We start from the raw sequence: 22982 nt of genomic DNA on the forward strand, positions 1-22982 counted from the left end.
AGTCTGCCCTCGCCGAGAGGCCCGGCCCCGCCAGACCGGACCTCGGTCGCAGTAAGAGCCGCCCAAGGAGCTGGGGGCCGCTGTGGGGAGCCCGGGACTGCCTAGGAGGGGGCTCTTCCCGCAACCTGGCGGGCCGGGGGCGGGGCCTGGGGGGAAGGGGCGGGGCGGGGCCAAGGGGCGGGGCCTCGAGCGGGGCTCGGCGCGGGTGTGCAGCGGCGCGACGGGAAGGCAGCCGCAGATTGGACAGGCGCGGCCCCCGCGCGCGCGCTGCCTGCCCCCGGCCGCTCTGTTCTCTTCCAGGGCAGCCGCCGCCGCCGCGGGAGGAGGGGCTACAGCCCTGCGCCTGGGGCTTCCCCTCTCCCGAGGCGCAGCAGCAGCGCCCCAGCTGGGCGCACCCTGGGAGCGGGCGGCGCCGCTGCACGCGCCCCGTGTCTCCCTTCCCAGCCCGGCGGGCAGGTGTTGCCGCCACCCGCTTGAACCGGAACCGTTTTTGCAAAGGCAGCCTGGGAGGCTGCGGTGCCGCCGCGTGCGCCGGGGGAGTGGATCCAGCCCGCTCCTGGGGAGGCGGAGGAGGAGCGCGGCCGCTCCGCCGCTGGCAATGGGGCTGTGCCTGAGCCACGCTTAGCCGGCCTGTGCCCTGCCTGCCGGGGCAGGATGATTTAGCCGCTGCGCCCTCCGCTCGGCTGGACGTGCTCGGGGCACGGCTTCTTGGATGAGCCGCCGCGGGGATCAGCCGGGGAGCGCGGCTGGAGGGAGCAGCCGCCACCGCCTCTTCCTCTGCCGCTTGTTGTTTTCTCCGCTGCTGCCCATGGCTTCTCGCCCCCGCCAGTGACGGGCTCCCCCTGCATCCTCCCGCGCCTGGCCCGGCGGCGAAGGAAGATGGGGAACACCACCTCCTGCTGCGTCTCCTCCAGCCCCAAACTACGCAGGAATGCCCACTCCCGGCTGGAGTCCTACCGCCCGGAGCCCGAGCTGAGCCGCGAGGACACGGGCTGCAACCTGCAGCACATCAGCGACCGGGAGAACATAGACGGTAAGAGAGGTGTGGGGGCTGCTGGGCTGGGGAGCTCCCGGCAGCTAGGGCAGCCCCCCCCCCCACAGCCCCGCTGGGCTGGGGAAATCCCCTCTATCTCCAGCCACAGGGGCAGCCCCCGGGGAAAGGCATCTCCCACAAGCACAGGAATTGCCAAGTGGGGGACACTCTGCTGTCCTGCTCAAGGGGGGAAACATGGAAACACCCAGCCCTCCCTCCCCCCCCCCCAAACACCTTGGGAGCTCCCGTCGCCTCTTCCTTGCCGCTCAGTGTTTACTCACTTCTGTCCCCCGAGGGAATCTCTTCTCTCCCCTCCTCCTTTTCCTGGGTCTTTCGGTGATCGCAGAATATATAGCGAGACAGAGGGTTTGTTTGGGTTTTATGCCTCCATCCACAACTTCGAGGTCTTTGGATGCCCCTATACTTGTATAGCACAATGCAGCATTATTGACCCCATACTAATATGTCATGATGTAGCTCTATTTGTGTGGATTCCACCTGTGCAAGTATGTGGTACACAGTGTTAGGATCCTTGTGTGGATTCTTGCAGTGTACATTGTGCTATGGCATTATTTATCTGCCCTTTCTTCTGATTTGAGGCCTTTATAGTTCTCCCACCTTAGCATTGAATGAAAACCTGGAGTACTATTTACCCCAGACCATACTTTCAAGATCTTTGTGTGTATTTGCCCCCTCACCCAGGGTGGACTGATGTGACACTGTTTACGCTGGTCCACAGCTTCCAGATCCAATCCACTCAACTGTTTGAATTTCAAAAGCGAATTTTGGCCCACCCAAATTTCCTGAACAAAGATGGTCCGTGGACTCAACTGGTTATCTGTTGCTATGTGCATGCCAAAGCCAATCCTGGTTGAGGGATAAAACATAAAGAAAAACCCAGATAGTTATGGAAGTGGGAGGAATTTATCTTGTAACAACCTTCAGTTCCAGTGACTTATTTCCTTCCATTATACTGATGATGAGGCATTGGTATAATGGAGTGATGAATATTCTCTTTCTGCAGTATTATTGGAAAAACTTTATTCTCATTGACTTAATAATGACCAATATCCTTTTGTGTGCTCTGGTTAATTAGAACCTGGCTTATTCTTAGGTGTGATTTTAATGTTTAAGTATAAACTAGTTTCTGATTAGCTGAAATAGTTCTAAAACTTAAGTGGTAAAACATCAACTTTCTCATAGTTTGACGTGAATTTCCTTTGGTAGAAAGCCAAAAAAGTCACATTGGCATACACTTAATTTTTTTCAAAATTTTTTCATAGATTGTGATCAATTGCAAACTTTGTTTTAAACCAGTTCTCACCATTGGCTAAAATTTAGCTCTTAATAATAGAGTAATTTTACCTCAGATTACGATTATTTCTTTTAATTAAGTTACGTTCTGGAATTGTGACTGTTGTCTTTAAGACATTTTTGTTTCCACAGTAGCAGAAGTGGACTGTAAAAGAAAAAAAAAAAAGTGTAATGGTCAGGTTTGAGAAAACTGGGGAAGATTTCTGAGCCAGTTGTTGACCTGTGAATGGCTGATTCTTGTAACACCAGTGTTGTCCAGGTTGGCAGTGAACACCATTTTGCATGATGGTATGGATAATATCTAGTCATGTTTCACATCAGTAGGAAGAGGTCTTGCTCTATAGTTTTAAATGAGAGGTTTGGGTTTTTTTGAGGGGTGGGGAGTTTTTCTTTAATGTGGTGACAATACAGAAAGTTCTAAATGTCTTTCTTTGTAAACTTACTTTTTGCCAAGAATTCTCTTCATGGTTTGGTTAGACCAGTGATGCTCAACCTTTCCAGACTACTGTACCCCTTTGAAGCGTCTGATTTGTCTTGTATACCACAAGTTTCACCTCACTTAAAATATGCTTTCTCACAAAATTAGACCTAAAAATACACGTGTCACAGCACACTAGTAATGAAAAATTGGTCTTTTTAATTTTTACCATATAATTATAAAATAAATCAGTTGGTATATAGATACTGTAATTATATTTTAGTGAATAGTATATAGAGCAGTATAAACAAGTTGTATGAAATGTTAATTTGTACTGACTTTGCTAATGCTTTTTATGTAGCCTGTTGTAAAACTAGGCAAATAAGTAGATGAGTTGATGTACCCCGTGAAAGACCTCTGCGTATCCCCAAGGGTACACATACCCCTGCTTGAGAACCAATGGGTTAGACCAATTTTCAGATCAGTAACAGTACTCCATGAGTGGAAGCACTGATGGGATGTGTGTGCATGTTGTCTCTGTCCTAATAAATTCTTGTCAGTTAAAGGACCCTGTGCTTCACCAGTGGAACATAGAAAATAAATACTATCTATCTCTGTTTCATCAGGCTCAGCACTGTGGCAAATGAAGTTAAGTTCTCAGGTGGGGGAGTTGCCTTCAACTCTAAGAGCATATAACAAATGTTATGGTTTGTCTCCTTTGCCTTGCTGTTTGCTCAAATCTTGCTCCTCCCTATGATACTGATTAGGTATAGGGTCAGAGGCATCAGTTTTCATTGAGGAGACTGATGAAGAATGAGTTAGTGTTTCTTTGTTGAACACAATTGGGGATCTTATGGATAAAACTAATTTGAAATACTCACTTTTGCATATCTGTTGTGTTGCAGTCAGATCCACTGGAGGTCTTTGGTCAAAGATGATAGACTGATTACAAAATGTAATAAGACTTCTTTTTCTGGAATCTTATTTCCTGAGACTGGGTACATTTTTGTTTTTAGATTGCCATATAGTTTCAAGCAAACAGCTGTGGTGACACAATGGAAAAAAACAACAAATAGTGCACTGTAATAATATTTCTACTGTTTTTCAATAACTTGAAAAAATTTACATGAAACAATGAAGGAACAGTACTGTCGTCAATTCTTTGTGTGTGTGTGAAGAGAGAATAGAAGGTCTTGATTCTTCAAGCATCCTACAAGATATCTAAAATCCGTGAAATATTCTTGAGAGCTATTTAGCTCTTCAAGAATTGGATATTTCTTTGAAAACAAACAAAACAAAAAAAAAAAAACTGGTGGTACCACTGTAAATAAACAGTTTGGGTACTTTGCCACTTTGTTTTTTAACCTGTGTTTCTTGCTACCTGTTACTGCAGCGAGAACATCACTATCAGATACAGTATGTTTGACAGTGACGTTCAAGTTCTGGAAATGCTAATTCACTAGCACTGTTTTTTTTTCTCTCACACAAGTACTAATCCGGAATTGCACATTGTGGTGAGTAGCATGAGTTGTTGTTGTCCTCTACCTTCAAGTCTGCCTTCAGTCCTCTTGTGTTAATCAAGATTTATAGAACTCTACCTTTTAGGGTTGGGCAAAGCAACTTTTGTAAAACTACGCTAAACCTTCTCCCATCTTTAAACCAATCTTAATCTGTTACTAAGGTTTGAAAAATGTAACCTCTCATCTGTTTGTTCCCTACATCATTGCATGCTTTAGTCCAGGGCAGGACCAAAATGGAAATGCTGAAATGCAGTGAGAGAACTGATTATTGTGGCATTTCCAGGGTAAGTAGAAGCTATGGTATCTTGTGAAAGAGATTCTTCTCTTATAGTTGCCCGCCTAATTTTGTTGAAGAAACTGGTTCTTGTAAAAAATGAACTCTTGAGAGCCTGTGCAAACAGAACCTTTTGAGGTTTGCTAGTCGTTCTGTGCTTTGCACTGAAACCATTGCAAATGCTGTCATGAAGTGAGGTACCAGTGAGTTGCAATTCCAGGACCTGATCATGCAGCTCTTGCAGTGGAGGGGCTTGCATTGTCTTAAATGGAAGTTCTGCCTGAGTAAGGAATGTAGGATTGGGCCTACAGATATACCTGCCTGATGCCGTGTTGTCAAAAAGCATCATTTTTGTAAGATATCAGGAACTCTTCATGTCTGTAAGTGAAGGGAATTTTGGAAACGTTTGGGAACAAACTTCTTTCAGAGACTTCCAAGTGAGAAGGCTAAACTCCTTTTCTGAATGTTTTTTCTGCATGGTGGCCATGTGGAAATGCTTCAAGAATCACCTTTTTGATTATCAGTCAACAACACATTTTTCTGAAGAGTTAAATCCATTGAGTTTCACTGTTAATTAGACCATTATCTTCAGGCACAGACAGAGGCAGTAAGGATAACTGGTTATCTGCTTTGCTGCTATATGCTTCCCAAAAGCAAAAGAGGAATTCTAACATAGAGGTCAGAGGATACCCACTCTTTTTAATGACTGATTGCTCATAGAAACTTTTAAAGTTTATGAAATGGTTTAACCTTTAAAATCTTGCTTCAGGAAAGTTATGACAATAGGCTAAGGCAGTGGTTCCCAAACTTGTTCCACCGCTTGTGTAGGGAAAGCCCCTGGGGGGCCGGGCTGGTTTGTTTACCTGCTGCGTCTGCAGGTTCTGCTGATCACGGCTCCCACTGGCTGAGGTTTGCTGCTCTAGGCCAATGTCAGCTGCAGGAAGTGGCGGCCAGTACGTCCCTCGGCCCGCGCTGCTTCCAGCAGCTCCCATTGGCCTGGAGCAGCGAACCGCGGTCACTGGGAGCCGCGATCGGCCAAACCTGCAGACGTGGCAGGTAAACGAACCTGCCCGGCAGGGGCTTTCCCCACACAAGCGGCGCAACAAGTGTGGGAACCACTGAGCTAAGGACTTCTTCATGAATTTGGATGACCCATTTTTATATCTGTTGCTCATCAGGAGACTTATCCAGCAGTATCCTGGCTACAAATATAAGAGAGAACAGTAGATCACTTAATGTGTCAATCTGGTAAATTGCTGTTATTACTTAGATGACCTTTTTTTTTTTTTTAACCCAGTCTTTTGCTAGACATTGTCCACTTTAAAATTGTTGTAGTATTTGGTTATTGGTCTGATTAAGACATGTGGGCTGGATTGTGTATTCCATTTGGACATGGGGGTTCTGGATTTGAAAATCGCACAATGGACTCTGTAAGGGGCTCAGGTGTTATGGTGCTGGTGCTAGGTGCTGTTATAAAAGCTAGCTAAATAAAGGAAATTTAGATTACAGATTAGCTGTGGTCTAGACTACATTTATACATGATGTCAGCGTGTCTGTTGTCACACAGACAGATCCACTGTTGGCTTAACTAGTGAAAGAACTGAGAGATTGCTGGTCTGAAAAAGGTGGCTCTCAGACTTGATTTTCCTGGGTGGCGCAGATTTTTCCCACAGTAGGCTCTTTGTTTATTGAGCTTTGGTGGAGAGAGGATAACCTCAAAGGATATATGGTATGAGACCACTGTCATAACCTGAAACCGACTGAGCTCGTTGAGCATGGGCTAATCATAACTTGCTTTTGGTAGGAAATACAGTTCTTATTGTAAGAAGTTACTCTGTTCCACCCCTCCTTTCCCCCTTGCAAAATCCTTCTAATGTTGCTGGGTCCCATTTTTCATTGCCAATTGCAGATCAGATAACTGCACCCTGTGTGACTACATCCATAATAAACCTATTCAACGCTTTTTGTGGTGGGTTAATTTTTCTGCAGCTGGTAGACAAACTCTTGAAAAACAATCCACCAGGAAAGCAGTTTATTTGTGAAAATGGGTAGTAGCCATGTGAGAACATCTGAATTAAGATTACATAGTGTGCCTCAGGTGTGCTGGACTCTGAGAATCATGAAGTTTTATATGTTACCAAGTACAAAACTCAAGTGTAGTACGGTTTTATAATCTGTCTGGTTTACTTAATGAAGATTTACTGAATGAGAATGTTCCTTTCAGAGTTAATGGTGGATTGTATCCTGCCCTCATTTTCATTTTTTCCAATTTCACTGACCTCAACAGAATTGCACAGGTATAACTGATAGTAGACATTTCAGGCCAAATTCTGCAATTTTAACTGGTTCGTACTGGGATCTAGTGACAGTGTGGGGGTGGATTCCAAATCCATACATTAAAAAGCTGAAGTCTTAAGGCAGTGATACCCCCTTCTCTGTGAATGACTATTGTGTGATTTCGGTGTCTATATTTAGGATGTCTCACGTATAATTTTGTTCCATAGAACCAGTCAACACAAAGATATACATTCATTTGTATCCAGTTGAGTGCTGATAAAATACAACAATCTTCTGAACACCCAGGGCCACGTTTCACGAAGGAATAGACCCAGACCCACAAAAGCAATTTTGCCACTGTCTTAGTTTAGTTTGGAGTGTTTAGGTACTTGATCTTGCATACCACAGACTAAACTGTTTTTAAAAGTGTAATCTTGCTCACATTAGCACCTCCCAATCTCTCATAAAAATGGGCCATATGATTTTTAATTACTGTAAGTATGACTGATCTTTTGTCTTTACATTTCTTTTGAAAAAACAATGTAGTTTAGTACCCCTAAACTCTGTGCTGGAACACTGGTTCAGTACTGGCTCAGAGACAGCTTTGTCATTTACTGACTTTCTAACAGTATACCTTGCAGCACCTACTGTTATTCTTAGAGGTCGTGCATCTAGATATCGCTGATACCTTAGCCTTTAATAAAACTACTGTGTTTGCATTCAAGCTCCTACACTGAGCTTGGCTCCTATATTGCACTTTGCTACTGATGCCAGTTTGATGCTTTCCTTGCTTTTTGTGTTGGTTTTTTTCCCCTCCCCCTCTCATCTCCGTGCCTTTTTTCTTTCTGATCCTTCTTTGCCAAGTGACTACCAGCAAACTACCAGGCTTGTTCAAAGCCTGCCTAAATTCTCATTTCTCCCATGTCATTTGCAGGAAGTGAGTTAATTCACACTGTGTAAAATACAGTGCAGACCCGTTTATGCACGGATGTCGGGAGTCAAGCCGTCACGACCGCGTGATAATGGACTGCGGGTTAAGAGGGCCATGCTCAAAAAATGTCTAGTCATTCAACCATTTTTGCTGTTAGTGTATATTACTGGCAGTTTGGCGCTCTTGAGGTGATTAAACCAGCAGTTTATACCAGTTTCGTGAGTGAAATAAGCTATACTGGTAAAAGCACACATTGTTGCCACCTGATGGTGTGAAACTGTTGAGCCTGTCTTCCAGCTAGTAGAACCTTGGGAGCAAAAGAGCAAATCAGTAGTAGACCCAAGTGTGACAGGTTGGATCACAGAAACCCCCTGGGAGCTGCCACCTGATGTGCCAAGACTATTTCTGCCCGTGCTTTCCCTGCCCTAGCAGCTTAGGACTTCAGTGCCCTCCCTGGTTTGAGCCAGATCCGCTAGCCTGCTGCAAACAAAGCCCCAGGTCTGAACCGTGTCCCCTAATCGCTGTAGGCTTAACTGAAAGCAGCTTACAGAAGTATTTTTGTCCTTAAAAAGAAAAGGAGTACTTGTGGCACCTTAGAGACTAACCAATTTATTTGAGCACGAGCTAGCTCACGAAAGCTTATGCTCAAATAAATTGGTTAGTCTCTAAGGTGCCACAAGTACTCCTTTTCTTTTTGCGAATACAGACTAACACGGCTGTTACTCTGAAACCTGTCATTTTTGTCCTTGACACTCAGATGCCCAACTCCCTATGGGGTCCAAACCCTGAATAAGTCCGTTTTACCCTTATAAACTCATAAATCGTTCGCCCTCGATAACACTGATAGACAGGTATGCACAGCTATTCCCCCCACCCCCCAAGTATTAATACATACTCTGGGTTAATTAATAAGTAAAAAGTGATTTTATTAAATACAGACAGTAGGATTTAAGTGGTTCCAAGTAGTAACAGACAGAACAAAGTGAATTACCAAGCAAAATAAAATAAAACCCACGAGTCTATGTCTAATAAAACTGAATACAGACCAAACCTCACCAGTTCCAGTAAGCTTCCTCTTACAGACTAATCTCCTTTTTGTCCAGGTCCAGCAATCACTCACACCCTCTGTAGTTACTGTCCTTTGTTCTAGTTCCTTTCAGGTATCCTTGGGGGTGGAGAGGCTATCTCCTTAGCCAGCTGAAGACAAAATGGAGGGGTCTCCCACAGGCTTAAATAGACTTTCTTTTGTGGGTGGAGACTCTCTCCTATGCAAAGTCCAGCTCCAAGATGGAGTTCTGGAGTCACCTGGGCAAGTCACATGTCCATGCATGACTCTCAGTTTTTACAGGCAGAAGCCATTGTCCACATGGTATCTTGAATGTCTTCAGGAAGACTGATTCATAGATAATAAGGTCAGAAGGGGCCATTATGATCATCTAGTCTGACCTCCTGCACAATGCAGGCCACAGAATCTCACTCGCCCACTCCTGCGAAAAACCTCACCTATGTCTGAGCTATTGAAGTCCTCAAATCATGGTTTAAAGACTTCAAGGAGCAGAGAATCCTCCAGCAAGTGACCCGTGCCCATGCTACAGAGGAAGGCGAAAAACCTCAAGGGCCTCTTCCAATCTGCCCTGGATGAAAATTCCTTCCCGACCCCAAATATGGTGATCAGCTAAACCCTGGGCAAGATTCACCAGCCAGATACTACAGAAAATTCTTTCCTGGGTAACTCAGATCCTACCCCATCTAACATCCCATCACAGGCCATTAGGCCTATTTACCATGAATATTTAAAGATCAATTAATTACCAAAATCATGTTATCCCATCATACCATCTCCTCCATAAACTTATTGAGTCTAATCTTAAAGCTACATAGGTCTTTTGCTCCCACTGCTTCCCTTGGAAGGCTATTCCAAAACTTCACTCCTCTGATGATTAGAAACAATCTAATTTCAAGCCTAAACTTCCTGGTGGCCAGTTTATATCCATTTGTTCTTGTGTCCACATTGGTTCTGAGTTTAAATAATTCCTCTCCCTCCCTGGTATTTATTCCTCTGATATATTTATAGAGAGCAATCATATCTCCCCTCAACCTTCTTTTAGTTAGGCTAAACAAGCCAAGCTCCTTGAGTCTCCTTTCATAAGACAAGTTTTCCATTCGTCGGATCATCCTAGTAGCCCTTCTCTGTACCTGTTCCAGTTTGAATTCATCCTTCTTAAACATGGGAGACCAGAACTGCACACAGTATTCCAGGTGAGGTCTCACCAGTGCCTTGTCTAACGGTACTAAAACCTCCTTATCCCTACTGGAAATACCTCTCCTGATGCATCCCAAGACCACATTAGCTTTTTTCACGGCCATATCACATTGGCAGCTCATAGTCATCCTATGATCAACCAATACTCCAAGGTCCTTCTCCTCTGTTACTTCTAATTGATGTGTTCCCAGCTTATAACTAAAATTCTTGTTGTTAATCCCTAAATGCATAACCTTACACTTCTCACTATTAAATTTCATCCTATTACTATTACTCCAGTTTACAAGGTCATCCAGATCCTCCTGTATGATATCCCCGTCCTTCTCTAAATTGGCAATACCTCCCAGCTTTGTATCATCTGCAAACTTTATTTGCACACTCCCACTTTTTGTGCCGAGGTCAGTAATAAAAAGATTAAATAAGATTGGTCCCAAAACTGATCCTTGAGGAACTCCACTGGTAACCTCCCTCCAGCCTGACAGTTCACCTTTCAGTAGGACCCGTTGTAGTCTTCCCTTTAACCAATTCCTTATCCACCTTTCAGTGTTCATATTGATCCCCATTTTTTCCAATTTAAAGAATAATTCCCCATGTGGCACGGTATCAAACACCTTACTGAAATTGAGGTAAATTAGATCCACTCGGTTTTCTTTGTCTAAAAAATCTGTTACGTTCTCAAAGAAGGAGATCAGGTTAGTTTGGTACGATGTACCTTTTGTAAAACCTTGTTGTATTTTGTCCCATTTACCATTGACTTCAATGTCCTTAACTACTTTCTCCTTCAAAATTTTTTCCAAGACCTTGCATACTAAAGATGTCAAACTAACAGGCCTGTAGTTACGCGGATCACTTTTTTTCCCTTTCTTAAAAATAGGAACTATGTTAGCAATTCTCCAATCATACAGTACAACTCCTGAGTTTACAGATTCATTAAAAATTCTTGCTAATGGGCTTGCAATTTCGGGTGCCAATTCCTTTAATATTCTTATGTGGATTGGAGCATTCCAAGATGCATTGCTCCTTAAAAAGAAAAGGAGTACTTGTGGCACCTTGGAGACTAACCAATTTATTTGAGCATAAGCTTTCGTGAGCTACAGCTTACTTCATCGGATGCATACTGTGGAAAATACGGAAGATGTTTTTATATACGCAGACCATGAAAAAATGCGTGTTAATCACTACAAAAGGTTTTCTCTCCCCCCATCCCACTCTCCGGCTGGTAAAAGCTTATGTAAACCTGATCACACTCCTTACAATGTGTATGATAATCAAGGTGGGCCATTTCCAGCAGAAATCCAGGGTTTAACAAGAACATCTGAGGAAGGGGGGCGGGGTGTTAGGAAAACAAGGGGAAATAGGTTACCTTGCATAATGACTGAGCCCCTCCCAGTCTCTCTTCAAGCCTAAGTTAATTGTATCCAATTTGCAAATGAATTCCAATTCAGCAGTCTCTCGCTGGAGTCTGGATTTGAAGTTTTTCTGTTGTAATATCGCAACTTTCATGTCTGTAATCGCGTGACCAGAGAGATTGAAGTGTTCTCCGACTGGTTTATGAATGTTGTAATTCTTGACATCTGATTTGTGTCCATTTATTCTTTCACATAGAGACTGTCCAGTTTGACCAATGTACATGGCAGAGGGGCATTGCTTGCACATGGTGGCATATATCACATTGGTAGATGTGCAGGTGAACGAGCCTCTGATAGTGTGGCTGATGTTATTAGGCCCTGTGACCGTGTCCCCTGAATAGATGTGTGGGCACAGTTGGCAACGAGCTTTGTTGCAAGGATAGGTTCCTGGGTTAGTGGTTCTGTTGTGTGGTATGTGGTTGCTGGTGAGTATTCGCTTCAGGTTGTTCCTTAAGTGCTTCTTGATTGGGCACTTAACTTTACGAATTCCTTTCTCCAGGAACTGACCAGATGCTCTACTAAGGTTATTTAGAAATCAAGCCAGTACACGGTCAATATTCATAACTTTGAATACAAAAATGATACATGCATAGAAATAGGATTAATAGATTCAGTAGATCATAACTTTACATAGATATGTTACAAGGCATACGTAGCATAGAACATATTCCAGTTATATATATTCATAAGCATATTTCCATAAAGCCTTATGCGGGGCACTGTCGCACCAAGTTTACTTCCAGTGTGGTGCTTTCCATGGTGCATTAGTATTTCAGCAAGGTGATGTATTTGATACTGTTACCGCATTGTTCTTGCGTTTGAGATCTTTTCACAGCCTTCTGATGGATACAGAAATGCATTATGAATTATTCCTGCTTCTCTCTGTGTGAAGGGAAGAATTTATTACTTTTCGCTGTTGAGAAGCAGTTGTTCGTGCTTTGCAGGTCTTGCATAGGAGAAGAAAAAAAAATAAAAAATGGAGATGTGCTTGATCAGAGAACCCTAAATTTCCTTGCTTGCACTCTGTCTCTAGGGAGCATGACAGAGACTGTAAAAGTGTTTGTGTGTGGCAAATGGTGATTTTGTGTTGGGAAAGTATGGGTTGTGGATTTTTGTTTCTCCATTTCTGCACAGTTTAATTGTTTGTAGGGAGTAGTGATGTTGTCCTCCTCTCTCCTTTCCCAGCTCTGTTGTGTTTATTGAGAGGGAAGTAAGATAACAGTGGGATCCATGTCAGATGGATCAGTACTTTGACTTTCAGAGATGTGATAAATCCTATATGGCTTTTTACTTGTTCTGTGGGGAAAACTTTCCTTGCTGCAGTTGAGACTGGTGACCGTAAAAATACAAAACCTTTCTCCTAAATGAACAAGTCAATATTTATTTCCTTTACTATGCAACAATTCAGGAGATAAAGAAAATTTCCTGCTTTACCTCTTTATGCCTTCTGCACAAAAATGATTTTTCTAATGTTCCCTTTGATTTCGTTAAAAATAAAAATTAGACAACTGGTACCTGTAGGTCAGAGTTTCTCAAACTGGGGAGCAAGCTGCTGGGAGGGAAACATGCAATATATTTTGGGGGCATATGAGAAGCTTTAGAGGAAAAAAACAAACATAGCAGTGAATAACTAGCAAAGCTGATTCCTCCTGGTCCTCATATGGTGCTGTGCATTTTGATGGATTTCTGTTAAGGTTGCATAACATGATACAAAATCATTGCCATCTGTACATTAATTTTTTTGCTGTGACACAGCTGAGATACTCTGTACCTCAAAGTAGTACACTGTACCCCCCATATTGATCACTGTCATATGATTATTATATGTTTTGTACAAAGTATGCCTTGTGAGGCATCATTTTAAAAGTCTTGATCTATTGAATCTTAATATCCTGGTGAGGTTGTATGTACTATCAATGTATGTGAAGTTATAAATTTATTGCCATATGTGATACTGAAATATGTTTCGTGAGGTTGGGAGACACCCATAGCTGTCCTTTCGGTCGGGGCAAAGGAACAACTAGCCCTGGCCAGACAGGCATTGTGGCCCATAAGAAGAATCCACTCTCCTCGAGATTTCTGAGAGAGGGGACATACGCAATGAGGGCTGCCTAACCCACGTCACAGCAAGGATCTTTCTAACTGCTGAAAGACAGTGTAAAAGAGGGACAGTGACATCATGACAGTGAATTTCAGCCTGTCTTCTTCCCCCATCTCAAAACCTGGAAGATTGTCTGGAAGACAAAGACTTTGAACTGGGGAGATTGGTCCCAGCTTCGAAAGGGAGTTCAGCCTGTGAATTGAGAACTGTGAGCTGCCTGTAATATGTTAGAGTGAGAGACTCTTTGAGTCAAATCTTTCTGTAGAATTTAGATTGTGAGGTTTATCCTTATTTCTTATGTAACCAACTCTGATCTTTGTCTGCTACTTATAATCATCTAAAATCTATCTTTCTGTAGTTAATAAATCGCTTTGTATTTTACCTAAAACAGTGTCTTTGGTTGAAATGCTTGGGGAAATTCATCTCAGATTACACAGGCTGGTGCATGTCCACTTTCCTTTGACAAAGTGGTGAACCATCTAATGAGTTTGCACTGTCAAAGGGAGTCTTGAGCAGCATAAGATGATATATTTTGGGGTTCAAGGCTGAGGGCTTGGGTGATGTGCTGGTGCCTCTCTGTATGATTCATGGGACTCAGGGAACATTCATGCAGTTTAGCTGAGTGTGGGGCTCCACATGTTCATGGCTGAACGATCGCAACTCCTGGAGGAGTTTTGCTGCTTGTTGCTGGCATAGCATTATGTGAGAGACAGCCCAGGCTGGAGAGTGAAGGGGGCACAGAGGTCCCTCAGTTCCAGGTTATACCATGGGGATCCTGTCACAGCAGTATGCATATTTGATTGTAAACATAGACTACATTGCTTTTGCTCTTGTTACAATGGATTCTTGGCTCTGTTTGAATCGGTGCCTTAGTGAATTTCATGTTGATTATTTTTTAAAATCGATATATGGCCCTACCAAATTCACCATCCATTCTGATCAATTTTACGGCCAGAGGGTTTTAAACTGGTCAATTTTCATCTGAAATTTCACCGTGTTGTAATGGGATTGGGGAAGGGGTGTTTGCAAAGTTGTTGTAGGAGGGTTTCAAGATGGCCACCCTCACTTCTGTGTTGCCTTCAGAGCTGGGCTTTGAAGGCAGCACCCTCCCAGGTTCCTGTAGTTAAGAGTAGGTTCCCAGAGGTAAAGGTGGGTAGGATCTTCCCCGTTCTGCTGAGAGCGCTCCAGCCATGGGCTTCTAGCTGCTAGTCCAGGGCAGGGACAGATTAAGGCAGGGACTCCTTGCCAATTTGGGGAGCCCCCCAGGAAAAATGGGTGCCCCAGCCCCAGAAAAAGCCCCAGGGGCTGAAGCCTCGAGCTCGGACTGCCCTGAGCCCCAACTGTAGTGGCAAGGGGGGTGGACGCCCCAAGCCTGGGCTGCCTCGAGCCCCAGCTGGAGTGGTGAGATGGGGCGCAGAAGCCCTGAGCCCAGGCTGCCCCAGTTGGAGCAGTGGGGGGAGGCAGAAGCCCCTGGGGAGGAAGCCCTGGACTCAGCACCCGGAGCCACAGCAGAAGCCGAGGGAGGGAGGGGAAACAGAAGCCTGGAGCCCAGCTCCTGGGCTGCTGCAGTGCATCCTAATTTCTGCGCTGCCTTTGGAGGTGGTCTGATCTCTGCACCAACAGCGACTGTGTAGGGGAAGGGCAACTCTTGTCCCTGCCCAGCCGGACTAGCAGCTAGGAGCCCCCAGCTCCCAGCAGCAGGGGAGATCAGATTTCATGGGGGAGGGCTCATTTCATGGTCTATCACACATTTTTCACAGCAATGAAATTAGTAGGGCCATAGGTATACGTACTTGTGTGGCTGTGGGTGGGGGCGTAAACTGCTACAGACATGAAGAGAGGCATGATCAAATAAATTTGAGAACCACTGGTCCAGGTATGTCTACAATGTTGTTGTAGCCATGTCGGTACCAGGGTATTACAGAGACTAGATGGGAGAGGTAATATCTTTTATTGGACCAACTTCTGTTGGTGAAAGACGAGCTTACACAGAGCTCTTCTTCAGGTCTGGGACACATACTCAGTTTCACAGCTAAATACACGATGGAACGGATTGTTTAGTATCAGTAGTTCATAAGGTTATAGATAATCGTCAGACCTCTGGGGACGATGTTTTGTTTCTGCATCTGTGGACTGCCAAGATGTTTACCTCCTAGATGTCTGTAGCGATTTGAGCACCATAAACACCTGAGATACTACCTTGGGTTGGGAATAAGAAGTTTGTTTATAATATTGTGTTCTTCTGTTTAACTTAAAGTATTCATGAAACTAGCTGATTAAAGGAGGATATAACTCCAGTATTTTACTGGGACAGTTGGCTAGTAAAGAAGTCCTCCCTACTGAAAGCAACGAGAGTGGTTCAATGGACAATACAAAACTTAGCTCAGTGGAATCAAGGAATATTGCTCAGAGGAACCCACAAACTTCATTGTAGGAAAAAAGACTGTAAGGGGTCTGTTTTGGATTAGTTGACTTGAGTATTGTGGTTGACCACTGTTCAGTTTTATTTTATTTGATCATTGTTCACTCAATGAAGTAAGGTGTTTCTGTGATTTGGGAAATTATGCAAATATACATACTCACGTCTGACTAAGTGTAAACCGTATACTTTCCTGTGTAAAGAAAGCTTGTATCAAAATAATACATGTTTAGTTAGGAATCTTGACTATTATTGAACAAGACAGCCAAAGGTATATAGACAAAACATGTCCTAAGAGAGAGACATTTAGGTAGTCCTCCAGATACTTTACAAACATTGAATTGAACCTCACAACAACTCTGTGGGGTAGAGAAGTACTTTGCAAAAAGAAGTTAAGTGATATGTCTGAGGCTATATAGGGAATTCAGTATCTGAGTGGGATTGGAACTTGCACATTTTTGGCTCCCCGTTCTGTGCTGTACCATTAGATCGTGCCTATCTTTATAGATTGAGTAAGGTTTTCGTTAATCAATAAAACTATTTAACCATCATTTGGTTTGAGCAACTGTGGTACTGAGGCAACTCTGTCCCTTTAAAATGAAATACAGGCTAAAGAAGTCTCATAACCCAAAATCCCCACACAATCCCAGAAATGATGGTTAGTATTACGTAGATCAGCAGAAGCTTCTGTTCATAGACAGATGGTTACTCTTCGTTGAACTACGGTCAGTGTATTGCAGTGTTAATTCTAAAGGCTTGGCTATACTGCACCCTAAATTGGTGCTGCTGCGATTGGTGCAGCAGTGTCGATTTAGGGGGTCTGGTTAAGATGCAATGAGCTCTTGTTGACTTCAGTACTCCACTTCCCCGATAGGCAGAAAGTAAGTCGGCAGGAGAGCATCTCCCGTCATCCTAGCATGGTGTAGACATTGCATTAGGTCGATGTAAGCTATGACCTTGAGAGGGGTGATTTTTTTTCCACACCCCTGAGGGACGTAACTTACTTTGACTTAAGCGGCAGTGTAGACCAGGCCTAAGGTAGACAAAGGTTGCCTTCAGTTTTCGTTCTAATACATATTTATTCTCTTGGCAGACATGGTAGCTTGGCTGCCCTAGTCAGTAAGGGTAGACATTATTATAAATTGGTCTTATCTTCCTTTATCTTCGCTGAAGTCTCACTGACACTAAATAGTATTACATACATTACACTCCCTCAGTATATAGCTGTTAAATTTAACTGCATTTTAATTTTAGAGCATGTTTGTTTTTTCTTAAATACTGTTACTAGCATGATCAATGACACTAAATTGGGGACTAAGAGCAATTATTGCAAGACAAGATGCTTAATATGCAAGGTCACACACTGTTCTACTCTGTACATTGGGATTTGAAACCATTTTTTCACTTTACTAGGAAGAACAATATTTCATGATGCTAACACAGTTTCAGATTCAGCTGTAGACCGACTGTAGCCTTATACAATACCCAAACTCCGTGGGGTGAGTTCAGGATGCAGTAGTAGCCTTAAGTTGAAATTCCCTGACATGCCTTTTTTTGAACACATTTTGAATTTTTTGGTGAATATTAAATCCATGTAGCAATTAACAATAAATAGGACAATTTTTTAGCCATTTTATGCTAATATAGGCTGAAGAGAAATACTAAAACACTTTTCCAACTATACAGAAACTCAAACTGTGATGAGCTTTGAATTAATTAAAAATGTTCTTTGATACATGCTCTTACTCTGTACATTTTAAGGACCCAGTTCAGATATGTTATGTCTATTTCAAGATGATTTAACAAGGTACTTGATGAGAATAGTTCATCTACACTAAAAAAAAACAAAAAACAACCCCACAGCTGTGAGTCTTATAGCCCAGGTCAGCTGACTTTGGCTCCTGGGGCTTGTGCTGCTGGGCTAAAAATAACAGTGTACACACTCCAGCCTGAGTGGGAACCTGTATGCTGCTATGTTTAGCCCTGTAGCATGAGCCTGTTTAGTTGACCTGGACTCTAAGACTTGCTGCTGTGTTTTTTGCAGTGTAGACATACCCCTGAGCACTCTCGAAAGTGTGGTTTCTGCTGGTGACTCATCCTCTTAGCTCTTTCCCTTTGGATTAAATGTATTGTTAAAAAATGCAAAATAGCTGTCTTTAAAAAAAAAAAAAAAAAATTGAACTATTAAACCTCAACATTTTATTCAAGTGACTCTGGCAAGTGGCTCTAGGATTGTTTCAGCTTAAAACAAAACATCAACCAAAAAAAAATCCAGTTTCACAGGTGAACAGTGGAGTTTTACCCTCACATGTGCACATACAACAGATCATATTTCTCAGCTCTCCTGGTCTCTCTTCCATTGGGTTAGTTATCATTGGCACTCCCTTCTCTGTAGCTTTTTATCGTTAATATTCCAGCTTGACAAAAATCCACCCAAACTATTATTTTTAGCAGTCTTGGGGTTGGTGAGAGAAGGGAGTAGAAAGTTGACCATTTTAAAGTTTTAAATCATACTGTCTGCAGTGGAAAGTCCTCTCTTCTTTCATGGTTGGCCTTTGGGATAATCCTTATACTGTCAAACATATTGCTTTAGCAAAATATATTTACCATCCTGATACCAGCCACAGAAAGAAGTAAAATATGCAATATATGTTGGTGTTGTAACCCTTTTTTGTTTTGTTTTTTTGCTTGTGTGTCTGCGTGTGTGTGTAACATTTTTCAAAGGGCTGAATGTGAGAAGAATGGGATTTCAGTAATTTAGAAGCCCTTAGAGATCTGCGACACTACAAAACCAGCATGCAGTATGAGTTTTAACCAGTTGTTTTGTGAAATTTTACCTTTTGTGTGAACTGGTGGTTTTTTATTTCAATACTTAAAAGGTTTTTTCACTGCAGTCACTGTAGTTTTCCCTTTCTACCCAAGTAGCTAGTCAAATTTCAGGGCCCTGGGGATGTTCCAGTTGGAAGTAGAAATTGTTGGACTGTTGTTTTCTTTGATGCAGTCATGTTTATTTGAAGGAATGTATAAAGTCTTTCTCTGAGTGCAGGAGAAATCAGAAACCAAAGAAATAGTTACTTAACTTAAAGCCCCAAGCCTCTTTAGCCAACAGACCCAAAAGTGTTCTCTCTATTCCAGGGTTACATAGTGCCCACAGGCTACTGCTGGACTTTCTCTTGCTTTTTGACTCTTTCTTTGTTCTTGTCTCTTCCCAGTTTCTGTGTGATTCCACACCCCCCCACCTGGGCACAATGCCCAGTGGAACCCCTTGCCCACAAGGTGTTAGTTTTTGGGCATATTCTGTTAGGCCTTGTTTTAGGTGTGGCCCTTTAAGTGTTTCTCTCATTTGTTTTAAGTGAAGGGTATATTCACATATCCTCTTGAACAAGGTTTTTAATTCAGCTCACAAAATGGTTTCACCCAGCTCATAACAGTACAAATTTTGCACCCCATGAAATTGTCTGCTTGGCAAAATTGAATGTTTAAGTTAAAGGGACACAGTCAGGTTCCATTTAGCTGGAGATGGATACTTTTTTTTTTAAAGTAAGCTTTTAAGAAACTTAGCCAGGTTATTCTTAATATTCTAGTTGACAGTTATTTCTAGAATAAATACTTGAATTGCAGTGTGTGCAATCCAAACGTTAAGGCATTGTGGTAGGCCATGAGAACCTGAAAGTGAACTTGAGTGACTAATGTATTTTTTTTTTTTTTGAGAGCCTGACCTGTTCCATTACTGAGAGAAGAAATAATTAATGCTTAAATAGTATCACTACTCTTCCAACCTTCTCTTAGAATACAATGGTCCTTAACTCCACAGGATGCTATAAAAGGGTGTTCTGTTTAATGTGTCACTTCCAAAGATACTGTTTCTGTCAGTGCAGCACCTTTCTGTCTACTGTGCTGTAGTGTTAGCAGTATAATCTTGAGACCTGGTCTGGGATGTGAAATTGATCCCTAATTCTCGTATTATCAAAAGGTAAATAGGATTGTCTGTCTGATTAACCCCCTCTGTTCATGCGTTAGTTTGTATATCTCTATCATACTCCCTTTCCAAACTCATCCTAATCGTCTCTTTCTCTTTACAAGGACATCTTTCCAAGTCTCTCATTTTTTCTCATCACCCATCTCTGGATCATATCTATTTCTGCTATACCTTTTTTGAGATACCATGAGCAGAGCTGAACATAGTAGTCTAGGTGAGAGTGTATTATTGATATATTTTGATGGCATTGTAAATTTCAATATTGTTTTGTAGTCTTATGCATCCTAACATAGTTTACATTTTAACAGCTGCTGCTCATTCCTGGTTCCTATTGCTCTTGCAGGTTTTATTGCAGGGGCAATGGTATTGATCCTTATTTTCTCAAGTCTATACAACATCAGATCAAACAGCTGTGTCTACGGTGATAAGAATTCATATTTTTGATCTTTGGTGCCTTCTGACATGAAATAGTATTTGTATTTTGAGCATACACTTTCTCTAGTAACATATATATGTGAGTAATCTGCTTCGTTGCTATGCTTTAAATGGAATTTAGTTGTTTTCTTCCCTGGCTTTAAGAAGTACTGAGCCGTGTAGGCTGCTTTCCTCTTGTTAAAAAAAAATACCAGCAGATACAGTCCATTAGTAACAATGTTAAGACCTGCAGTTCATGGAACAAATGTCTCAATTTCTGTCACTGTCATTGGTGCTCTGCAAAACTTTAATACCTCCAGCTGTAAATCTTCTCTTGCTACATATTTTTGCATTTCTCTTTTAATGTAAATGCGAAATCTCATTTCCCTATTGGGACCCCAAACCGATCCATTTGGCAGTTACATTGCAAAACAGGTTACATTGCTGAGATGGGGAAGTTTTTTCTTTTGTCCCCTTCTTCCTCTTAAAGGGAGGTAACTTACATGAGTGTGTTAAAATAAAATTGTTGTGGAAAGTTGCTGAAATTGTCTGTGCTGTTGCCTACGCCTACCTGCGGTTACAGTGTTCTGTTGATCTCATCATCCCGACAAGCAACTTGTTCTGTGTAATCATACTGTGCTAATCAAACACTGGGGGGGAATGTCACATACTGAGTCAGCACACCAGCCAAACTTTGATAGTATAGTCAGCTGTATAGCTTGGCCTGTCTTATTTACTTGACAAAAACTAGCCTAGACTGCAAGAATGTGTGCCAACCATCTTGGTCCCGTGTCAGTTTTAGGAATGGGTTTTTAATCTTCCTTGCATCTTGGTGAAGCAGTCAGTGCAGGTACAGCAGGAATAATTTAAGACATTCAGTGTTTGCTAACTGCATTATCTCAGACCATGATCTCAGTCGGAAAATGGTACAAGGAATTTGGCGTGCAAGTCCTCAAATCAGCAAGACGCACAACCATGTACTCAAGTCCATTCCATTATACAAAACACTTAAATGCATGCTTACGTCCGAAAGCACTTCAGCCTGTGCTTAACTCTCAGCAAAGAGTGGGACTTAAGCGCATTCTGAAGTGCTTTGCTGAATCAGGGCATGCGTGGGGATAATGTTGGCTAAAACCATTGTGTACTCTACATGGAGTCCTGCAAGATGCTGAGCAGGTGAGCATATGTAACATGAAACTCGTAAGTAGTCCCATTGACCTCATTCTGCTTTTTAATTTAGTGTTCTGTTTCATTCAATGATCTGGTTGCAAAATTCACATTTCCTAAACTTTGTTACAGTGTTACCTATAAGAGAGTGCCAGCAAATACCACTGGTATTAAAATAGCACATGATAACATTTACTTTGATGGTATTGTCTACATTTGAGGTTGTTGCAATGAAGAATGGAAGCAAGGAGAAATCTAGTTAGATTGGTCTACAAACATAAATCAGAACCATGATTGGTTGGTTGGTTCTCCAGAAAGATCTGTACATCAACTTTAAAGAATACAGTCATAATGTTTGTGTGCTTATAGCTGAAATAGATACAGATCCAGGCCCTGATTCAGAAAGGCATCTTGAGTTTCAGCATGTATTTTAAGTCCCATTGAATCTTTCCCTTCTTTGAGTGATTGCACATGTCTATTCCGCTTCAGGTATGTGCACACCTAGTATGCTGTTGTCAGAGACTTTTTCCTCAGCAGTACTCGTCAGGGTGGGGCTTGTGCCCTCTGCTGCCTCGTGATGGTATAAAAGACAAAGCTGCCCCCAGTTACCCCCTTAGTTCCTCCTTACTGCCCGTAACAATTGTTGGAGCATCTTGTTTTGCCTTTACAAGCTTTCCCAATTTGTCTGTTTTGTAGCAGTTGGTACTCATTTAGCTGTAGTTTTTAGTGTTAGGTAGATTTTAGCATTAAGTTTTCCTTTTAGAGTGTTACGCTCTTCAGTTCCTTTGGTGGGGTCTGGTAGTGGAGCATGCTTCGGTCACAAGGCTTCAAGCCTGTCATTCCCGCAAAAGACGTTGCTGGTAAGTGACTCCCATTCCAGGTACCTGAAGTGTCTTGGAGAGTCTCAAATTTGGGATAAGTGTCAAGTTAGTAGGGACTTCAAACCAAGGACCAAAGAGGCAGAGTTGCCAGACTTAAATTTCTACTGATGCAAGCAGTTCTGCACCCTCTCTGAGCCTTCCCACTCTGAAAGGCTGCCAAACACATGTGGTTCAGTTAGGAGCATTACCCCTGTGTTGGCTGACGCCGGGTGCCAGTCTGCTTCCCAGGCACTGGGGAAGAAACACTTCAAGTTGCTCTTGAAGGATTCAGCATTTAGGGGAGAGAACTCCATCTGTCTGCAAGCTTGCTGACCTTTGGTGCCAGGAGGCTGAGTGCACTTGAATTCAAGGCACGCCCCAAGGAAGTCATCTACTTGGGCAGATCTGTTGACTCTGGTGCTGGCACCGTTGAGACTGGCCCCTGAAGTAGCACTGTTTGAGCCCAATGGTGCCGCCTGTGGTGTCCCACCAGCAGGAGACTTTCTCAGTGCCATCAACTCTAGAATCTTATGCTGTGGCATGGGACTTACTGAGTCTGTTGGTAGCAGTTTCACCAGCAGTTGAGGAGTCGTCTTGCACGGA

At 42.8% G+C, this 22982-nt stretch overlaps 1 protein-coding gene across 5 annotated transcripts in view; it reads left to right on the forward strand.

The window, feature by feature from the left end:
- The first annotated feature begins 217 nt into the window (after positions 1 to 217).
- The window catches only part of CCNY (cyclin Y), a 225212-nt gene continuing 202447 nt past the window's right edge, over positions 218 to 22982 (forward strand). For 2 of the 5 annotated variants that reach the window (XM_084619275.1, XM_084619272.1), the window contains exon 1: positions 906 to 1033. Coding sequence is in view for 1 of the 5 variants with exons in the window: in XM_084619271.1 (XP_084475397.1) it covers positions 880 to 1033 (154 nt within the window). In the remaining 4 variants the exon portion in view is untranslated. Of the gene's footprint in view, positions 1034 to 22982 lie in introns of all 5 variants that reach the window. The other 3 variants (XM_084619274.1, XM_084619273.1, XM_084619271.1) reach the window with 2 other exon arrangements.

The sequence above is a fragment of the Lepidochelys olivacea genome (genome assembly GCF_965140295.1).
Source record: "Lepidochelys olivacea isolate rLepOli2 genome assembly, chromosome: 2".
Taxonomy (NCBI): Eukaryota; Metazoa; Chordata; order Testudines; family Cheloniidae; genus Lepidochelys; species Lepidochelys olivacea.